At 38.9% G+C, this 19,154-nt stretch overlaps 1 protein-coding gene across 1 annotated transcript in view; it reads left to right on the forward strand.

Moving 5' to 3' along the window:
• LOC306871297 (netrin receptor UNC5D-like) overlaps window positions 1-19,154 on the forward strand; it is a gene marked incomplete at both ends in the record, with an annotated part of 128,902 nt that overhangs the window by 61,810 nt on the left and 47,938 nt on the right. Inside the window, one exon of the mRNA XM_079419111.1 lies at window positions 11,845-12,060. Coding sequence (XP_079275237.1) covers window positions 11,845-12,060 — 216 coding nt within the window. The remainder of the gene's footprint in view (window positions 1-11,844; window positions 12,061-19,154) is intronic.

The raw sequence follows: 19,154 nt of genomic DNA on the forward strand, positions 1-19,154 counted from the left end.
TTTCAGAAGTGGGCTGTGCGTTTACAATTAATACTTCTGTTTGACTTTGATTATCATGTCTTTCATGCTGAAATCATGAGTTTTAAAGCCATATCAGTTTAAACTTCTGATATACGGTTTTCTGAGCGCGCACATCTGAAGCACGTGCACAGAAAGTGGCTGTCACATGGCAAGTACTAAACTAAGTTTTCTTTCATGTCTTATTGTGCTTAAAACAGTCAAATACACACACTTTTATGTTAACACACATAAGTTATAATAAAATAGTTGGTTATGTCTGTGAAGGTAGTCAGCTAGTATAAAAATCATATTTAATCTGAAATCGCATGTTTATATTAGATCTGTGTGTTAAGTGACAGCACCATAATATACAGTAGTCTCAGCCTCAGACGTCACACCCACGTTGGCTAAACGTCTGATGCATATGGCACACTTTTCTGGAAACACTTCAGGAATGTCGAAGTCATCATTTGACTGGTTGAATTAAACCAGATTTCCGGGAGACGCAAGTGTCGCGTTTATTTTCGCGCTGGGAAACAAAGATGCCGTGGTGCCAAACCCCCTCACGAAAGAAGAAATTCGTTGTGTTTACAAATGTGAAGACGAGCGGTTATCAGGTCAACTAAATGCTGGATTTTCAAAAGTATGTGAAATATTTAAAGTTTGCGGCATAGCATCTTTAAAATACATCAGAGAGTTTGTTATTGTGACGACATTTCCACGCCCCGAAACATCGAGCTGAACAAAACAAACTATGATTGGTTGTTTGACATGTCGGTCAAACGGCCTCATGGGCGGGCCTTGGCCAATGAAAGCGGCCATCTATTCCAGACCTTCAGCCGTCAGTCATACAGTACCTATATTCCGGTCTACACCGTTAATGTGACCCAAACAATAAAATAAAACCAGAACATCACTCACTGTTCTTGAATAATTTCTGTAGCTCTAATAATAAAATATTTCTTACTTGAATCATGCTTTTAAATGCTCTAGCGTGAAGATAAACATGGTGCATTGTGTGAGGCACACTCAGGGCGGGGCCTGTAAAATGTGACGCCAATTTTGCATAGTAGGTGCCCTTTAATATTTATCAAAATTGTATTTTTGGTGTATGTTACAGAACCATAATTACTAGGGCCGGGACTTTAACGCGTTAATTTAGATTAATTAATTACACAAAAATAACGCGTAAAAATTTTTTAACGCATTTTAATCGCACTTATTTTTGCACCGCGGAACGTTTCTCACTGGATGAGTTTCGGCGGACCGATTATACTGGAGCACCAACTAGCGTTCAGACCATAGACTGTAAAAAAAGACTAAAGGCTGTTTCTCAATTCCAAGAACGCAAAGAACGGACTTGCGTTCTCGTGGAGACCGGTCTTGCCAAGCTTCCTTGGAAGAACGAACTCGGAAGGACGCGAGAACACAGAACGCACACTTATAAGAATTGAGATGTACTGCGTTCCTGCTTAACTGACTGCATAGTCTCAGCATAAGAAACGGCCAATGAACAATAAATATTACAAAATGTCATAACTTATTATAACATTTCATACTATTATAGATATTACTTTCATATAATTGTATTGTGTTTTATTTTACAGCGTTATATGTTTTACTGTTAAGATTCATTTTAATATGCCACTAAAAATGCAGACTTTCTCCGGGTCTTATAACTTTATTAAAATTAACCAAAACACAACGATAAATGTTTACTTTCAACTTGAAGAGCCGTTAAGTATTTGTGAGAGCGAGTTTAAAGCTTACAGGCTTCCGTACACCGGCCACCCACAGCGTTTTCTGGGATTTCTAACGGCTTGATTCTCTCAAGTCTGCACTCGATGCATCCTCAATTTCAAGAACATATCCGGGCACTTTCATGCATCCTCTGTACTTGCGTTCTTGAGAATTGGAACTGAACTTCGACGGTTAATGATGACGTAGAACGAGAACACAAGGACGCAAGATCGCTGAAGAACGCATATTGAGAAACAGCCAAAAACAAACCACAGTGAACATGGACAAAGAAGCTGATGAGACCGCTTTGGTTGGCCCTGTGGATGGGACATTTAAAAATCCATATAAAAAATACTTACTTCTCACTGTTCTCAGGTCAAATATTTATATGCGATTAAAATGCGATTAATTTAGATTAATTAATTACAAAGCCTCTAATTAATTAGATTAATTTTTTTAATCGAGTCCCGGCCCTAATAATTACATTATTTAAGATAATGTGCTATTTAAAGTTATAGGTTGAATTTAGTCTGGTTTAATAATTTTAATAGTATTTTTTTTATTTTTTATATTTTCCATATTTTCCTTGCTTCCTGCAGAAAGAGTGTGCATGTACGTAATTGAGTGAACAGAAAGAGGGATATATGAGACATCAATTATAACCCAAAAGCCTCCCTCCCTTTACAACTCTTTCTCACTTCCTCTCTCTCACACTTCTTTCCCTTTCTCTCACTCTCACTCTCATCCCTTCACCTGATCTGGGATTATCTTGACACTTTCTGACACTTCTGCCTTAAAATTCTCAGCTTGCTTAAATCCAACAGAGTGTTTGCCATGTAACCCCCACATGCTCACTTGTACACACACTCTCCTCCTCTCGTGTCAAACCCTCTTCAGAAATCCATGAGAGGCTTTGGTGTGAAAGTAAAGTGCATGGTTCTAAAGGGCAGGAGTTTTTGGTGCATGTGCTGAAACAGTGATGTGTAACTTCTTGGGAAGTCGTGGCCTAATGGTTAGAGAGTCGGACTTGTAATACGAAGGTTGCGGGTTCGAGTCTCCGGCCGGCAGGAATTGTAGGTGGGGGGAGTGAATGTCCAGCACTCTCTCCACCCTCAATACCACGACTGAGGTGCCCTTGAGCAAGGCACCGAACCCCCAACTGCTCCCCGGGCGCTGCAGCATAAAATGGCTGCCCACTGCTCCGGGTGTATGTTCACGGTGTGTGTGTGTTCACTGCTGTGTGTGTGCACGTTGGATGGGTTAAATGCAGAGCACGAATTCCGAGTATGGGTCACCATACTTGGCTGAATGTCACTTCACTACATCAAGTGAGTACGTGGGGATGAGGACTGATGTGTCAAATGAATTTCCATGTAACCCACTTTCACAAGCCAAGCTGCTTTCCATGCACTTTCATTACAGGAAGCCAGAGAGGCCAAAATAGCTGACATGGGAATTGCTGACACATTATGAGCTATTTGGAAATGTGCTTTATGAGATTATTAGAACTAGAGGTTTAGTGTTGCACTGACTCATAATGACTGAGTTCAAGCATGATCAACATTTTGAGTTTGTTTGAACAGAAGAAACACTGCAAAACATTTAGGTTACTATATAGATGTATAACAGATTTTGATGTGCCTGTTTATTCCATTCAAAAGTTTGGGGTTAGTAAGATTTTGTTTTTCTTTGTTTTTAAAAGATGCTTACAAACAGTAGTATTGTGAAACATTTGCATTTAAAATAACTTTTCTATTTTGAAATTTTGTAGAATGTATTCTCATGGTTAAATTTTAGCTCCAGTCTTCAATGTCACATAATTCTTCAGAAATCATTTTTATATGCGAATTTGCTTACACACACACACACACACACTTGGACATTACGTATTTAACAGTATTTTAACAATTGTCAAAGATAATTGGCATATGTTTGGTGGATGAAAGAAATTAACAAAAAAATTGGTTGGAAAATATGATGAGTTTTATGAATCAGCCTAAAACCAGAATCAAGCCTAACCTTGATTGTCATGGAGAATAGGGTTTAGAGTTTAAACAGAAATCCAGCTAACCAGGGAAAGGATCATTTTAATAAAGGATATAATAGAGTTGAAAGAGCGAAAAATGCACAAAATAAACATCACTAAAGAAACAACACTTTGAGCTTTAGGGAGCTGGCGTGATGCTACCTCACCTTATGGTTTGCAGTTTTTGTAAGAGTGTGATAAACACAAATCATTATGCAGTTTTCACAGTCTTTACTGAAAAGTACATCATTATATGAATCACCTGGATTAGTATATTATATAACTCTTCCTCTTCTCTGTCTGCTAACTATTGGACAAGCTGTGGACCTTCATTGCAGAGGCTGTATTAAAATTAACTATAATGAGAAAATTAATGACTTATTGGTTGGTTGCTTGTTAGAGTCATTAGGACTTGTGTTTATGCTCATCTATCATAGGAGGAGCAGCCAGAATTGTCTCTGCTGTTTTTATAGAGCATGGATTGTTCCAGTTATCCATTACCTTTTATTGCAGGAAGTGTGCAGGCACTGCTAAAAGGATAAGGCCAACAATTAGCACTCTGGGAATCAGTGTTAACTCAAACCCAGTTAGAGATGTGCACGGGCCCATTAACCTCTACACCCCCCTCTCATTCTTTTATACTTCATTACTGTTCCTCATTGAATTTGCACATGGGAAGGTATTTATAATTGGGTATGTTTTATGATGGTTGACTCTATTGTTGTTTTCCTGTTGAACTTGGTGTGGATTAAATCCTAGAAGATAAACTCTTGGGATAGTTACACATTATTTTCCTCATGTCGTTTCTTATACAAATTACAAAAATGCACAAAAGCCCATGCAAAGGTTTAGTGTGAAAAATAGACAAATTTTACTTGTCTTATAAAAATGTAATTAATTTTGTTTTTCAAAAACACAGACTGCAACAACAGGGTTGTTGGTAAATAGGTAAATAATTTTGACAGAACAGAGTTGTCATTTATCGGTTAATTATCCCTTAAAATGCCTTTCCCTCCATTGTTGAACCAGCAGTAGTCACTAGTCACATAGTTACTTATTTATATGCTGACAAAGTCAAAGTACAAAGTGAGGTTGCATTTTCACCAGGGGTGTTTCCTCCGAGGAGGCAAGGGAGGTAGTGTCTCCTCCAAAAATTGGATGAGAAAATAATCGATATTACAAACATAAATCGCAAATATGACTAAATATGGCATTAAAAGTATAAAAGTCACAAATTTTTTATTAAATAACGCTGTCAAACAGAGACACCCGCAGGTAAAGTTACAGCGGAGGCTTGCCTCCCTTCGGTCCATAGACTAGCAGAGACCCTAAAGTGTGCGGTGTGGAGGCTCATTGAAATGAATGGGGGAAAGTCATGTGAGAGGAGGCAATGCCTCCATCGCGCTATAATTGGATTTGATCGGTTATGATTGGATGTGATTGGTTCCTGTGATTAAATCCTGCCTCTTGTTTTCATGTGAGCTCTCGGCCTGAATGAAGGAAATTATGACGTTATTGACTAATTATAAAGTAAGCAAACAACTCTCCCGCTTAGATATCACTGCTTTGTGTCACGTCAAAATAAAACTTGAAATGTTCTGAAAACGTGATGACTGCATCAGTTTTGAGTGAGCATTCAGTGTGATAAAATGAAATATATATCTACGTGTCTGTGGCTGTAACGCGTCAGTTTTGGTTTTGTTCTGTTTCTACCATATTTGGTTCTTCCTGTTTTAGTTTGTGTCCTAGTTTTGTTAATTAATGATCGTCATCACCTGTGTTTAATTAATTACCTTGTTTCCTTGTTTGCTACTCTCCCTTTATAAGTCCTCAGTTTTGCCATTATGTTTGTCCGATCTTGAGTTAACATATTGTTCTAAGTGTGTTCATGCTGCTTATTAAAGATTACTCTTTTGTTTTCACTTTTCGTCGTGCGCCTCTTATCTACAACCACGAACCGTTACAGAAGATCGGACCGCTAAACAGAAGATGGGCAAGCTCGCGCAGTTTTTTGATTTCCCAGTAAGTTTTGTGTTGGCTTTTGCACCTCTCGCCCTCGCCAGCTCTCTTGATGGGGGAACCATCAAGATGCTGCTCCGGCTCGGGCTCAATTTCCACCAGCAGCGAGAGCTCCCAGACACCTCCGACCTCGACTGGAGAGAAGCAATCATCCGGTGTCTGGAGAGCCTCCTACCCCGAGCCGGAGCCCTACCCACGGCGAAGAATGTTCCGCCCGCGGCGATGAGGAAACCGCCGCAACCGGCGATGAACGTTGCGCCGTTGGTGGCGATGATGGTGCCGCCGCCCAGGACGGCGATGATGGTCCCGTCCAGCCCACCTGAGTTCCCGCTGGTCCCGTCCAGCCCACCTGAGTTCCCTCTAATGTCTGCTCCTCGCCAGTGCCCTCCAGTGCCTGCTCCTCGCCGGTGCCCTCCTGTGTCGCCGCTGCTCCCGTCCAGCTCTCCTTCGTCTCCGCTGGTTCTATCCAGCTTCGCGCCTCCCGTGCGCCCTCAAGAGTCCGCGCTGCAAGAGCGCCCTCAAGAGTCCGCGCTGCAAGAGCGCCCTCAAGAGTCCGCGCTGCCAGAGCGCCCTCAAGAGTCCGCGCTGCCAGAGCGCCCTCAAGAGTCCGCGCTGCCAGAGCGCCCTCAAGAGTCCGCGCTGCCAGAGCGCCCTCAAGAGTCCGCGCTGCCAGAGCGCCCTCAAGAGTCCGCGCTGCCAGTTTTGTACAGATCAATACAGGTTTGCATTTAGATGACAGAGCAATAGGTCAAAAACATAAATTTTATGTAATAAGAATTGGTTTTAACCTTCACCTTGTGTTCCATTTACTTTATAATAATAATTCATTTGTATCTGCTGCTAATGGCTTGTAAATCTTTCAAAATGTTTTCTAGGTGTTATTACTATTTCATCATATGTTTTGCTGAAGTTTAGTACGATGCTGTGTCTGATTCATGTTTAATTCATTGCAAGGCAGTTTGGGTGAAATAAAGTTTAGGCTTTCTTCACAGCAACAGATGGCAGATGGATCTGGAGTCATTTCAAGGTATTCCTTCTATTCATCACTGAAATTTGTCCAATGGATGTTGGGAATTTTCCCTGGTTAAGGAAGGACCAGACTTGTCATAGAGAACAGTACTTCTAATACTACAATTCATATTAGAGAAATACCATGTGATGGCAGACATTTGCATGAATGGAAATCAAGCAAATACAGCAGGGCAATGCATGTATTAAACATGGACTTTAAAGATTGGCAGATCTACAAGGAAGAATAATGAATTCTGTCCAAAAGGTTGCGGCTGCCTTTTCTACCAATGACCCTCTGTAGCGGAGGGAAGTGATGTTGTCGTATTCAGCTCATAATACAGTTTTCATCATGTCACCCAGCTATCTGTAACACTGCACAGCAGGATTGTGTCCTCCTTTCTCCCTTTGTCTTGGGAGTAGAAAACAGAGGATATTCATGGTTTGCACAATGGAAGTGACCTGATGGCATGGGATTGAAGCTCCAGGCCTGTTTTTTTTGTTAAAATACATTTGTTTTCCCAGCCAAACTTTTGGAAGTGCTTATATGCATAGAATGAACAGAAAAAAAGGTTGAGCTGCAATACTTTCTAAAATTGTGTGCTATTTTGCCCCCATACTGAACCGAGAAAACAGCTGAGAACAGTTTTTGACACCAAAGATGATCACCCAAGGTCTTATCGCCCTCTCCATGAGGAAGCTGAGATTTTAGTCATAGGTGACAAAACATCCAGAATTCATGAAGAATCTGAAGTTAAATATGGAATTCTGTGTTGTTTTCTAGGGAATCTGTCTATCTGTGGTGCTCTGTACAACCAAGACAAATTCCTGTCCACTGTGAGACTGCCAGCAAACACCTGCAGAGGAAGAGTAACATTTAATTTTGAATTATTTAGAGTGAGCTCCATGTTTTGTACCTTGAACTTTGAAACCCAGTATAATATCGTGCATCCAAGATTTCCTGCTTTTTGCCTCTTTGCCCAAGGGGTGATCTGTGATATTCTCCTGACTTCCCTAGTGTGACTGCTTTTCCACTTGGTGATTCTGCAAATAGCCCAGAATGCACTTTGCCGTGAACTAGGTATCACACACCTGGGAATATAAATCTGAATAAAGCCATTTGTTTCTTTGGCGCTTCTTCAAAGCTGTTTTTCTATACCCAGAAATAGAGCATTCAACAACAAATGTTTTTTTTGATTAGAGGTTAAAGTACTGTTGGCATGCTTTGTTTTATACATCATTAACATGTCCACTCTTCAGCAATATTTACCGCTCTTAAGAGCTTGTCAAGAAAATCATGCAAGATGCATACCTGCAAACTTGTCGCTTTTCGGCGACAATGGCCGCTTTTATTGTCAATTGGGTCATTCACGTGAATCGTGTAGAACCGGAGAGTTTTTTTTTGGGGGGGGGGGGGGGGGGGGGGGGGGGGGTCTTGCGTTAATTGACATCTGGGCCGATCGGAATCTCCACTGAGCTCGCGCCTGTCAAGAGAGGGAGGTGGGGGTGGGCTTGCGTGCCATGTAGGCCATTATTGGACAGTTCTTATAAATGACATTTTTTCTGGACCAATCGGAATCTCAGCGCTTGGTTCAGGATCTTGAAACACACTGCCATCTGTGTTTGCGCCTGTCAAGAGACACCTGACCTAATGTGGAAACTCTGATGGAAATTGAATTCAAGGTAAATCAGTCTTTTTGGAGCTAATCAACAGATATTTGTTTGCTTAAGTCAAATAACGTCAGCTAAGTTCGCGTTTTTTTTTTCATACAGTTAGCCTATGCTTCGAGCAAAATGCTTAATAGCAAGCAATACAAGCGGATCCAATGCTGGAATTTCCGTTAGCAAGATAGCAAATTTTCTAGCCATCTAACATTGTTAGCTAGTTGTAATGTTAACAATGTTAGATGGTAATGTTCCTGCATTGTCTGACCGTCTTGCTAACTAAAGTTAACCATTTAGCTTGCTACGTAAGTATATGGTATTTCAGATAGCCAACTTAGGTTGCAACCTTATCATTAGCCCCTAACTTAAGCCAGGTGCTCTGCCCTGAGTTCTGGATACTACTCCAATTCTGAGCTACCCTGATTAACGACACGTTATGGAGGTTGTTGTGTGCGCAGCAGTCATTCAAGTCAGCTGGATGTAGCCCTACTTTTAAAGCGTTTTTGATGTGTTGATGTGGGTAGATGTGACTGTTTAGACAACAGCTGATGCGAGAGTAATACAGTGTAACAAAGCAATTTGACGTCTTGTTGCATTGGATGCGCCGCATTACTTGTAAACAATGTCTATTTAGAATCTGGCGAACGTGCAAGGCTAATGCATTCACAGTGTCGGCGTCGCCCATTCTGCACCCCCCCCCCCCCCCCCCCCCCCCCAACACTGTCACCTTTTTTTCTCTGAGTTTGCAGGTCTGAAGATGGGAATGATGCTCTTTGCTTTTCTCTTAATCACAATGCATTTGTCTAAAGATTGTAGTTGAGTAGGGGAGACCAGAGGCAATTGTAACACTAAATTTCATCACAAACAAACTAGACAGATGATATTTGAGTGCAGCTGTACACAGTGATGGCAATTAAATTGCTGGAGGTCACCAGGTCACTCTGCTGTTGGTTTATAGCAGCTGACCATGTGGTAGGATCCAGCTGTATGAAATAGTGGGTTATTGCACTACCAATGATAGTCTGCTCATTTCTATAAAGTTTTTTGCACAAGGGAAGCATGAAGTATCTGTACTATATTAGTTATTGATTGATTGTAGAGATTTTTTTAAATGTACTGTCTCATGTTATAATTAAGTTTGGATTCAGTTTAGGGTATTATTTAATGTTTTTAAAAAGTCTTTATATTTTGCTTTATATTTGACCAAATATACAGTAAGAAGTTACATTGTGGAATAATACATGACTGATTTATTATTATATATTATATATTTTAAAATGTTATTCCTGTGATGGCAAATCTGAATTTTCATTAGCAATTACTCCAGTCCTCAGTGTCATTTGATCCTTTAGAACTTAGTATAATATGCTGATTTGGTGCTCAAGAAACATTTCTCGTTATTATAATCATCAATGTGGAAAACCATTGAGCTGCTTAATATTTTTGGTGAAAACATCTTTGATTAGAAAGTTTTGTAACATTATAAGTGTCTTCTTTACTGTCACTTTTGATCAGTTTAATGCATCTTTGCTAAATAAAAGTATTACTTTATTTAAAGGGGTCATGAACTGCCTTTTTTATTTTGTACTGTTCTCTGAGTACTGTTTGTACTGGTCCACTTATAATGTTATCAAGATTTTTAAAAACTTAGATTTAGATTTAGCAGTAGGCTATTTTTTGTCCTGTTTTTGACACCCCTCATCAAAGCTCTCTTTGAATAGGAATGATGGATTATAGACTCGGAAGTAGACGCCCATTGCTATTGGCTAACAGTTGTGTATGCTTGACAGCCTACATCCTCCATAGATGGACACTGCTGTGATTTAGGTTAAAAATGCATAAATACTCAGTACATATCGAACGATTTTTTAATAACAGACAAAGCAATAGCGATCACATAATAAAAACAGTTTCTCACTCTTGTGTGTGCGACATTGGATCCATAGTATAGGATCCAGAGTATAGTCGGCACAGCATCGTCTTTTAGTTTCAGTCTTTCTAAAAATCCTGCGTGGAATTGTGCCTTGTTTGTAAACAAATCCACAGCAAAATGAAGTGAACAAAAAAAAACATGTTCTTACTGACAATTTCTGGAACTTCATTAAAAATAAAGTTCATCAAATAAAGTTCATTGTTTGGTTTATGCGTAGACCTGTATTTGCCGCTCTTGCCACTTACCCACTATGTGTGTGAATTAGTGGGCGGGGCTAAACAGGCAGTGATGTAGAAGCAGGCACTGATCTTCTGTGGAGGTGGTGTTTAGCCACACTATTACATCATAGAGTGGTACATTCCACAAGCTGTCCTTTGGCCAGATTGGCTTCAATATAAGCTATTTTTAGACTGAGAAAGTTTTGAGTTTTGAAACTTACTTATAGCACAATGACCTCTTATATGTCAAAGGATCAGGGAAATTTTGATTTCTCAGTTCATGACCCCATTATTTAAAAACAGTTTGAACTTTTGGTACATGTTCTACATGTTTTTTTTAAAAAAAGCAGTGAACTGCTTCTAGTGTGTGTGTATGCATATATTCTTTATTCATTTCACATGATAGCAAATGTGGGAGGTGGTAAAAAATGAAAGTCTATTAGATTTCAGTGGGCAGAGCTGAATTAACTGCTAGTTTAATGGATACATCTGACAGACTTCGCAGTGTATGGCTGGTCTCACATGGCTGGAGTGTTTTATTCCATACTGTCAGAGATGGTGTAGGCAATTACAATTATTAAAATGGTATTCATGTGAATATCTCCAAATAAAATCATTCTTAATTCCCTTCATCCTTTACACTTCTTTATCTGTCTTATTATTTCTCTTCTCTCTGTCTCTGTTGACCTGTCTGCTATTTTATTTTTTCTTCCGTTCAAAAGAATAATGGCAGAAAGAATAATAAAAAACTCTAGGCCCAAGGAAGAGCATTCTCACTTTTTTCTGCACTAAGATGCATTTTAGCTCATCAGTCAAACACAAAGCAATCAGTTGCACTCTCTTCCATCGCTAATTCTTTTATTCTTTTCATCACAAAAGCACTCGGGGAAAGCTAATGCGTTTTTAAAGTAGAAAATTGCTTGAATTGTTTGTGGAATTGTCTCTTTGGCACACAGTTTAAAATCAATGGGAAGCTCAGAACATTCCCAGAGGAAAAGCACCATATTTACAAACCTGAAGCTGTATTAAATGCAGACCACATTTAGATAAGATTGTGACAGTATTTTGTTTTTTAGAAAATAATGGTACATACAAGGCACACATACAAATGATATATCTGGGGTGTTCATGGATCTAACGAATGGCTGTAAAATTAAGATTTTATGAGTTTAAATTCTGAGTAAATGTGCTAGAGAAGTGTGCTAATTTCTTACATGTGTTAATTGATTTCACAGGAACCGTCAGTGACGCCCTTGCTGATTCTCTGTCATCAGTTGGTGGGACATTACCTCACTTCCTGCAAGAGCCTGAGGATGCTTACATAATCAAAAACAACCCAATCAAGTTGCGCTGTCGAGCAACTCCTGCCCTGCAGATCTTCTTCAAATGTAACGGGGAATGGGTCCATCAGAGCCAACATACCTCACAAGAGTACATGGACCAAAACACTGGTAAGACACATATGATCTTGCTACTGCTGTTCACCTTATCATTTCTTTCCAAGAGATATTTTATGTATGTCATATACAAGCCTATTCTTCTGTTGTTCAAATTCACTTAAATTTGTTACCTGTTAGATCCCTAATGGATCCTTTTCCTAGGGCTGTGCGATTAATCAAAATCGAATCTCAATTGCGATTTGAGACGTTGCGATTTGCTGATCGCAAAGCCAGCGATGTGGACGCGATATTACTCTGTTCCAAAGCATATGCATAACTGCCAGCCTTTAGTGGCGGTCTTCCTAACCAATAGAGTGAGCTCTCCTTAAAAAGGGTTAGATCGAAATTTAGGCAAATTAAAACTAAAAAAAACTTATGTAACTTCAGTTTTGAAATGACAGACAACGAACAAAAAAGGTAATTTGCAAGAGCTGCGTCACAACGCATATCAAGAGCTCCCTTATCGGTTCTACTTTTAGTGCTGGAGAATAAAAGATACATTTTTAGATGTTTTTATTAGTAGGCTACATGAACGTTATCTTACATATTTTATCTCCCCAACAGATTAATTTGAAATAAGTTTATACTGCATGTTCGCTAATTCAGAAGACCGCACACACAGCCCGTGTCTCTGAATGCTTCTCATACTCGCTCTGCTCTGCCCCACGCTGCGTGTCTCCCGCGTCTCACGGACGAGCCGTTTACACTCGCCACACACACGCAGCCTGTCTCGTAATGCTCTTTTATACTCACGGTCTCGTGCCCGGTTCTGCTCCGCAAGTCTCTCATGAGCCCATCTGGCAATATGGACGAGGCCTGACGCACGTGCGCAACCTTGTGTCAACTCGTGTCTGGCTCCGCGTTTAAAACAAATGTAAATTAAGTCTAACTGCTTGCCAATTTCACTTGGATGAAATGAAACATTCAGCATGTTCCCACTTGTTCTTAAAATCCAAAATACTTAAACATGTAATACTTTAATAATTGACTAAAGAAATACAGTTCTTTATTTATAAAAATAATAAACAAATCTTTCCTGTGAAATTCAGTAATTCTGTAAAAGTAGTAATACCATTATAATCTTCTCTGCAGAAAAAAAACAGTAGAACCCCTACCAAAACACAATAGGTTTAAGGGTTATAATGGGAATTGTATTGGTTTTAATGTAAACTATAATGGTATCTACTGGTATTTGATGCATTCTTTTGGTGGGATGTAATGTAGCAGATGGCAACCAATAGAACAACAGTAATTCCTATTGGAATAATGCCAAAAACAAAAAGGATAAAATTACATAAATTTTGTAATGGTTTTTACGGAAACTATAAGAATTTCTGAGATGGTTTCTATTAGGGGTTGATCGATCTGTCGACAATCTGTCGTAACTGTTTCACAAAACTCTCTTATACGACAGGAAACACATCTAATATGCAAACGCATCTCCGGAGACATCACCCCAAAATTGATATAAGCCAGGGGCGTAGCCATCATTTCAAAAGTGGGGGGGACGGAATGTCTAGTGTTATACCTGTTTAATTGACAGGTTTATTTTTAATCATAACTTTTTGCTTAATATGCTTTATGATTATATTATTATATATGATTATAAAACAGAAGGAAAGAAAGAGAGAAAAAAGAAAGAATGAAATACAACAGCTTGTCACTGGGACAGTACCCTTAAAAGGACATCTTTGTACCTTATTTACACCAAAAAGTTTCATAGTTGTACATTACGGTACATATTGGTACTCTATATGTGCACCTTTTTGAGTATAAGTTACAAATATGTCCTTATAAGGGTACTATTGTTTACATATTTCAGATTGTATTTTGTGTTGTATGTACAGTACATGGCACACAGTAATGGATACTTGCACATTCACATACTCCTTTATTCTGTTCTGTTCTATTATACATTAGTCTGATTAGTCTATGTTAAAAGAAATATCTTATCATAGACAATGCTGTAAATAATCTTTACCTCTGAAGCCTCACTGAAACTTTCTGCCTCATTCACTTCTCCTCTGTCTATAGCAAATAAAGTAGTGTTTGAAACATCTACATACAGGGAATAGTGGCATACAGAAGAAAATAACATATTAAGTACACTGCTGGACAATAACCAATCATTTGTATCCTAAATTATTTTTTAACACTTTAGAATGATAAACACATTCACTATTAACTATGACTTTTGCCTCAATAAACTCTTCATTTACTGCTTATTAATAGCTTGTAAGGTAGTTGTTGTAGTTGTTAAGTTTAGGATTATGGGATGCAGAATATGATCATGAAGAATACAGAATTAATATGTGCTTAAGTGCTAATAAACAACCAATATGCAAGCTAATAATTACATACTGTAGTTAAAAATGAGAGCTGAGAAGTTGTTCATCATACTAATGTTATTTTTTATTTTTCTATATTTGACTAATGTGTTTTCTATGATTGGTCCATATATAATCCTACAAACGCTTGTGTATTAATAGATTTTATACAATGTAAAAATAGCCAGGTGTTAAAAGCCACTCTATCAGTTGTTCTCACCTGTGAAGTTTGACAAACCTAGTCTGACTGTTTCTTGTTCATTCTTGACAACACATAAAAACGTCAAATTAGTGCAATAATGACAGAGCACCCCTAAATGAAGATCGTCAGTGCTTGATTGAAATGCATCATGTAGAGTTGAACATTAGAGTTAAACATGTCACAATGCTGCAAACGCTGTAAAATCTCAGTTCAACATTATCTTTATTCTTATTTGAAGGGTTCTGATAACATACATAGGCTACGTGTTCAAATAAAAGACGTTACAAAAGAGTTACGGAAAAATACACTGAAAATAAATGTGCATGTTTGTCCAGGCAGCTTTTTATTTCTCCATATAATGAACACCAAAACTTGCTAATTATTCAGCAAGAGCAATAGGCACATTGCTCCCACATGCCAACTTACGCTGCTTGACTTTTTCGTAAAAAAGGAGTGAAGAGTTTCTTGCCGCTTTGAACTCATCTCGACCTCTAATTAATGATGGACCGCGGGCGCGAGCCTGGGCATGTCGTGACGTCACAAACTGTGACTGATTGCTATGGAAACGTAAACGTCATGTATATCTTGTCTCTTTGAATTTTAAATCATTCTGCATTTATATACATTGCTCCATTAAAACCTCAACATGTCGAGAACACAACTGTCCAATGAAAAAGTGAGGGGGACGAATTTACTTTTTATAAAAAGTGGGGGGGACACGTCCCCCGCGTCCCCCGCATAATCTACGCCCCTGATATAAGCGGCACACGTAAGAAGCCTCAAAAACAGGAAAATTTTCCCACTGCCTTTAGAATGAAGCTGCAAGCTAACTCTGACCGTGCTCAAACAATTACGAAGGCAATTGGTGTTTTCATGGTGCTAGATAGCTGGGGTGGTGAATAGCTGGGGTGGTGATGGCGCAGTGGATAAGACACATGCCTTTGGTGTGAGAGACCCGGGTTCGAATCCACTGTGAGACACCAATGTGTCCCTGAGCAAGACACTTAACCCCTAGTTGCTCCAGAGGCGTGCGACCTCTGATATATATATATAGCAATTGTAAGTTGCTTTGGATAAAAGCGTCAGCTAAATGAATAAATGTAAATGTAGATATGCAGCCGCTTTCCGTTGTTGAGAACGACGGATTCACACATTTGCTAAGTGTGTTGGAGCCAAGATGCCAATTACCAAGCCGACCGCATTTCACTCAGAATGTGCTACCTCACCTTTACAGCGAAGTAAGAGCCAAACTAGTGGAGGACCTGAGCAATGCTAAATTCATTGCTTTAACTACGGACGGGTGGACCTCCCGTGCAACTCAGTCTTTCATGACAATCACGGCGCACTGCATTACGGACAACTGGGTGATTTAAAAATCCGCAGACACACGCTGTCTACCTACCTGCCTGACTACCTACATTGGAGTTATCTCATTTTAGTTTACTCTGTTAAGCTGGCTGCACTAAAGAGAGAATTTTTTTATTCTGACTAGTCTACATTGGAGGTATTTATTTCATTTTTGTTTACTCCGGTATGCTGACTGCACTAAAAATGTGAAGCCAAAGTTAATAAAGAAAATTTAAGTCAAGCTATTGTTGTTGTTGTTATTATTGAGTTAAGTGAATCTATTGTTCCTTAGCATTGCTGGTAAGATGACATGAACCCTACCCCCACAGCAAACCGAAACGGACCGGACCGAACCGTGGCTCCAAAACCGTGAACCGAACCGAACCGTGCCACTGGTGTATCGTTACACCCCTATTGCAACTTGAGCACCAGTTAGCAAGCGCTTTCGGTGTAAGAGTGCCTTTAGTCTTCCGCGTTGATTGGTCGGACTCGTGACTCCCAACAAATCAGATGGGCGGTGGGCGGAGACTGCTTTAGGCCACAAGAGTGGTGAGTTCGGACAGGCTGCATCAGAGCCAAATAGCGCGTTTCAAAATTAAATAATTTTATCTGCACATCGTTTTGAAAATGACCGATAATCATAAAAATACTTAATATCGGCGCCGATAATCGGTCGACCACTAGTTTCTATTTTTTGTTGTTGTTTTTTTTCAGCAGGGTAACGATACTCATGCTGTGCTGCACATTATTGACAATATTGAGCTGAAGCTTGACTTTGCAAATTTAAAATCGCAAATCAAATCGCGATCGCAATATCTGTCAAAAAAAAAATCGAAATTAGATATTTTCCCCAAATTGCACAGCCCTACCTTTTCCTCTTTGCCTCCTCTAGATTTTCTGCTCTGTATTTTGCTTTGTTTGTTCTATTATGAAAATACTTTCTTAAAAATCTGGGATAAATTGGCCAGTTTTTAACAGAATATTGTTAACTGTATTCACTGTTATATAGAAGTTTATTCCATAAATTGCTTCAGAATTTATCGCCATCTTCACACTACAGATGGTTATTTTCCAGTTAGACTGTGTTACATGAGAGATTTAGATGCTCATTTTGATATTCTCATGAATAAATAAAGTTCACGGATGGGATGATTTGGCAATGCGATATTATATCAACATCTGTCATGATACAATAAGATGGAGATTCTTTTTTGGTTACTATGGCTGTTGTGATTCAGAACTGTGATGTATTGCAGTCTTTTTGCTGACTTGTTTCTCATTCGGCTTCACTAGGTGTCGGTGATTTGCACAGTTGTATTCTTTAGCCTGTTCTGAGCCTAGATCTTGGTTGTATATAAATAATTGAGTGTGCACTGACCAGTGCTAAAATATGGCAAAAATATTTTATTTTCCTAAAAATATGAATAAAATTAATAAAAATATAGCTAAAAATATCACCCATCGATTATTTTTCTTCTTCCCCAACTCTACTTGTGAAGTCAGATGTTGTTTTTTAAGCTCTGTAACAGTCATGTCATGTTTCCTTGGCAACTTGCCTGCTACAATAATGTCCAGCACAATTTAGGCTGAATTACAGGAACTGTCAGAGGTACACACTTGACTGTGCATTGATTAGAGGATTTCAGCTTTTGTATTACCAAAAAATAAAAGTCTAATGGACCAGCTTCTCAGAAGCACACTATGATTAGTCCACATAGGTGTCTGGCACATGTAGACTATGTGCCAGAAAGAGCCTCTTAATTGCTTCTGGAAGTTCATTATTGTGTGATTGCTGTGCTGTGAAATTGTTGTGGGCATGATGAAAATTAAAAATCACAACAAATTATTTCCCCGTCTATGTATGGGAAAAGTCAGAGAAGTTTAGGCAAACTTGCCTGTCTCTTTTTTTATGACTATTTGTTTATTGTAGAACAAAGCCAGCATACATAGCTTACAATAACTATATACAAGCCAGGGTTTGCATAAAAAAAATAAAAAATAATAATAATAATAATAATAAAGAAAAATAAATAAAAATATACACTCTAGGGGTGACCACATTTATACACATCTGAAATATCCACTATTTACCTTTCACTATATTTATTTATCTAGTTATCATATCAGAAAGTTTCTCAATAAATTCTGACCATGCCTTAATTGTTCTTGGCTTAGCTCTATTAATTCTTGCTGTTGAACACTCTAACAGCACTATATTTTTTAATTCTATGAGCCACATTTTGTCAGCCGGAAATGTGGGTTCATACCAAATTTTAAAGATTACCTTCTTGGCTGCAGTTAGTGCGGTATGAAGCATTCTACGTTGGTAAACATTCAGATTAAGATCAGAATCATCATTCAACAGACAAATAATGGGATGTTTAGGAATAAGCCTATTGCAAAGTTCTGAGACCACAAGAAACACCTTATCCCAGAATTTACTAATAAGTGGACAGTCAAAGAACATATGCATGTAGGTCCCCACCGTATTTGAATTACACAATGTACACAAAGGGGTAGGCAATCACTTCATTCTGTGTAACACATATGGTGTTGCATAGGCCTTGTGAATCAGTTTAAAGTGTATAAGTTGATGGCCGGATTCTTGGAGATCGCAGGAATGCTTTCCCCATATCCCGTCCCAGTTTGGTTTACAAGGGGCCAGTTCCTTTTCCCATATTGTAGTGATGGGAAGTGCAACCGGAGCCATGATTAAGCAATTTGTTATAAATAAACGATACTACTCCACGTGTCTGAGAGAAATTTACACAGTCCATCAGTGGATGAGTGTCCAGGTTACAGTTCCACGGTACTTCCATAAGCACGCATTGCACTTCTTAACCTTAAATACAGAAAGTAGGAAACTTGCCTGTCTCTTGTCACAGTCTGTAAATGCATTGCCAAACAAAATGTATACAAAATTTATTTTTGTAAAAAAAAAAAAAACAAGATTTATTTTAATACATATTCCGACATTTTTAGGACAGGTTACTTACCATTCCCTGCTCCCCTTTTGCTCTGTCCAGCTACATTATGGCAAGCTGTAATTTCCTCCCCTGAGAATATACTTCCCCCATTACCAGGTTCACTGTCTGCAGTGTTGCCAAGGCGATGAAATGTATCAGTCTGGGCCCAAGTGGATTTGCAATTAGAAGAGCCAGAGGAAGTCTCCGTTCGGCCAATCACATTGCCAGCTTTACATCAGTGCTAAACTCATAAACCAGCGATAA

Source organism: Barbus barbus, assembly GCF_936440315.1.
Source record: "Barbus barbus genome assembly, chromosome: 6".
NCBI classification, from domain to species: domain Eukaryota; kingdom Metazoa; phylum Chordata; class Actinopteri; order Cypriniformes; family Cyprinidae; genus Barbus; species Barbus barbus.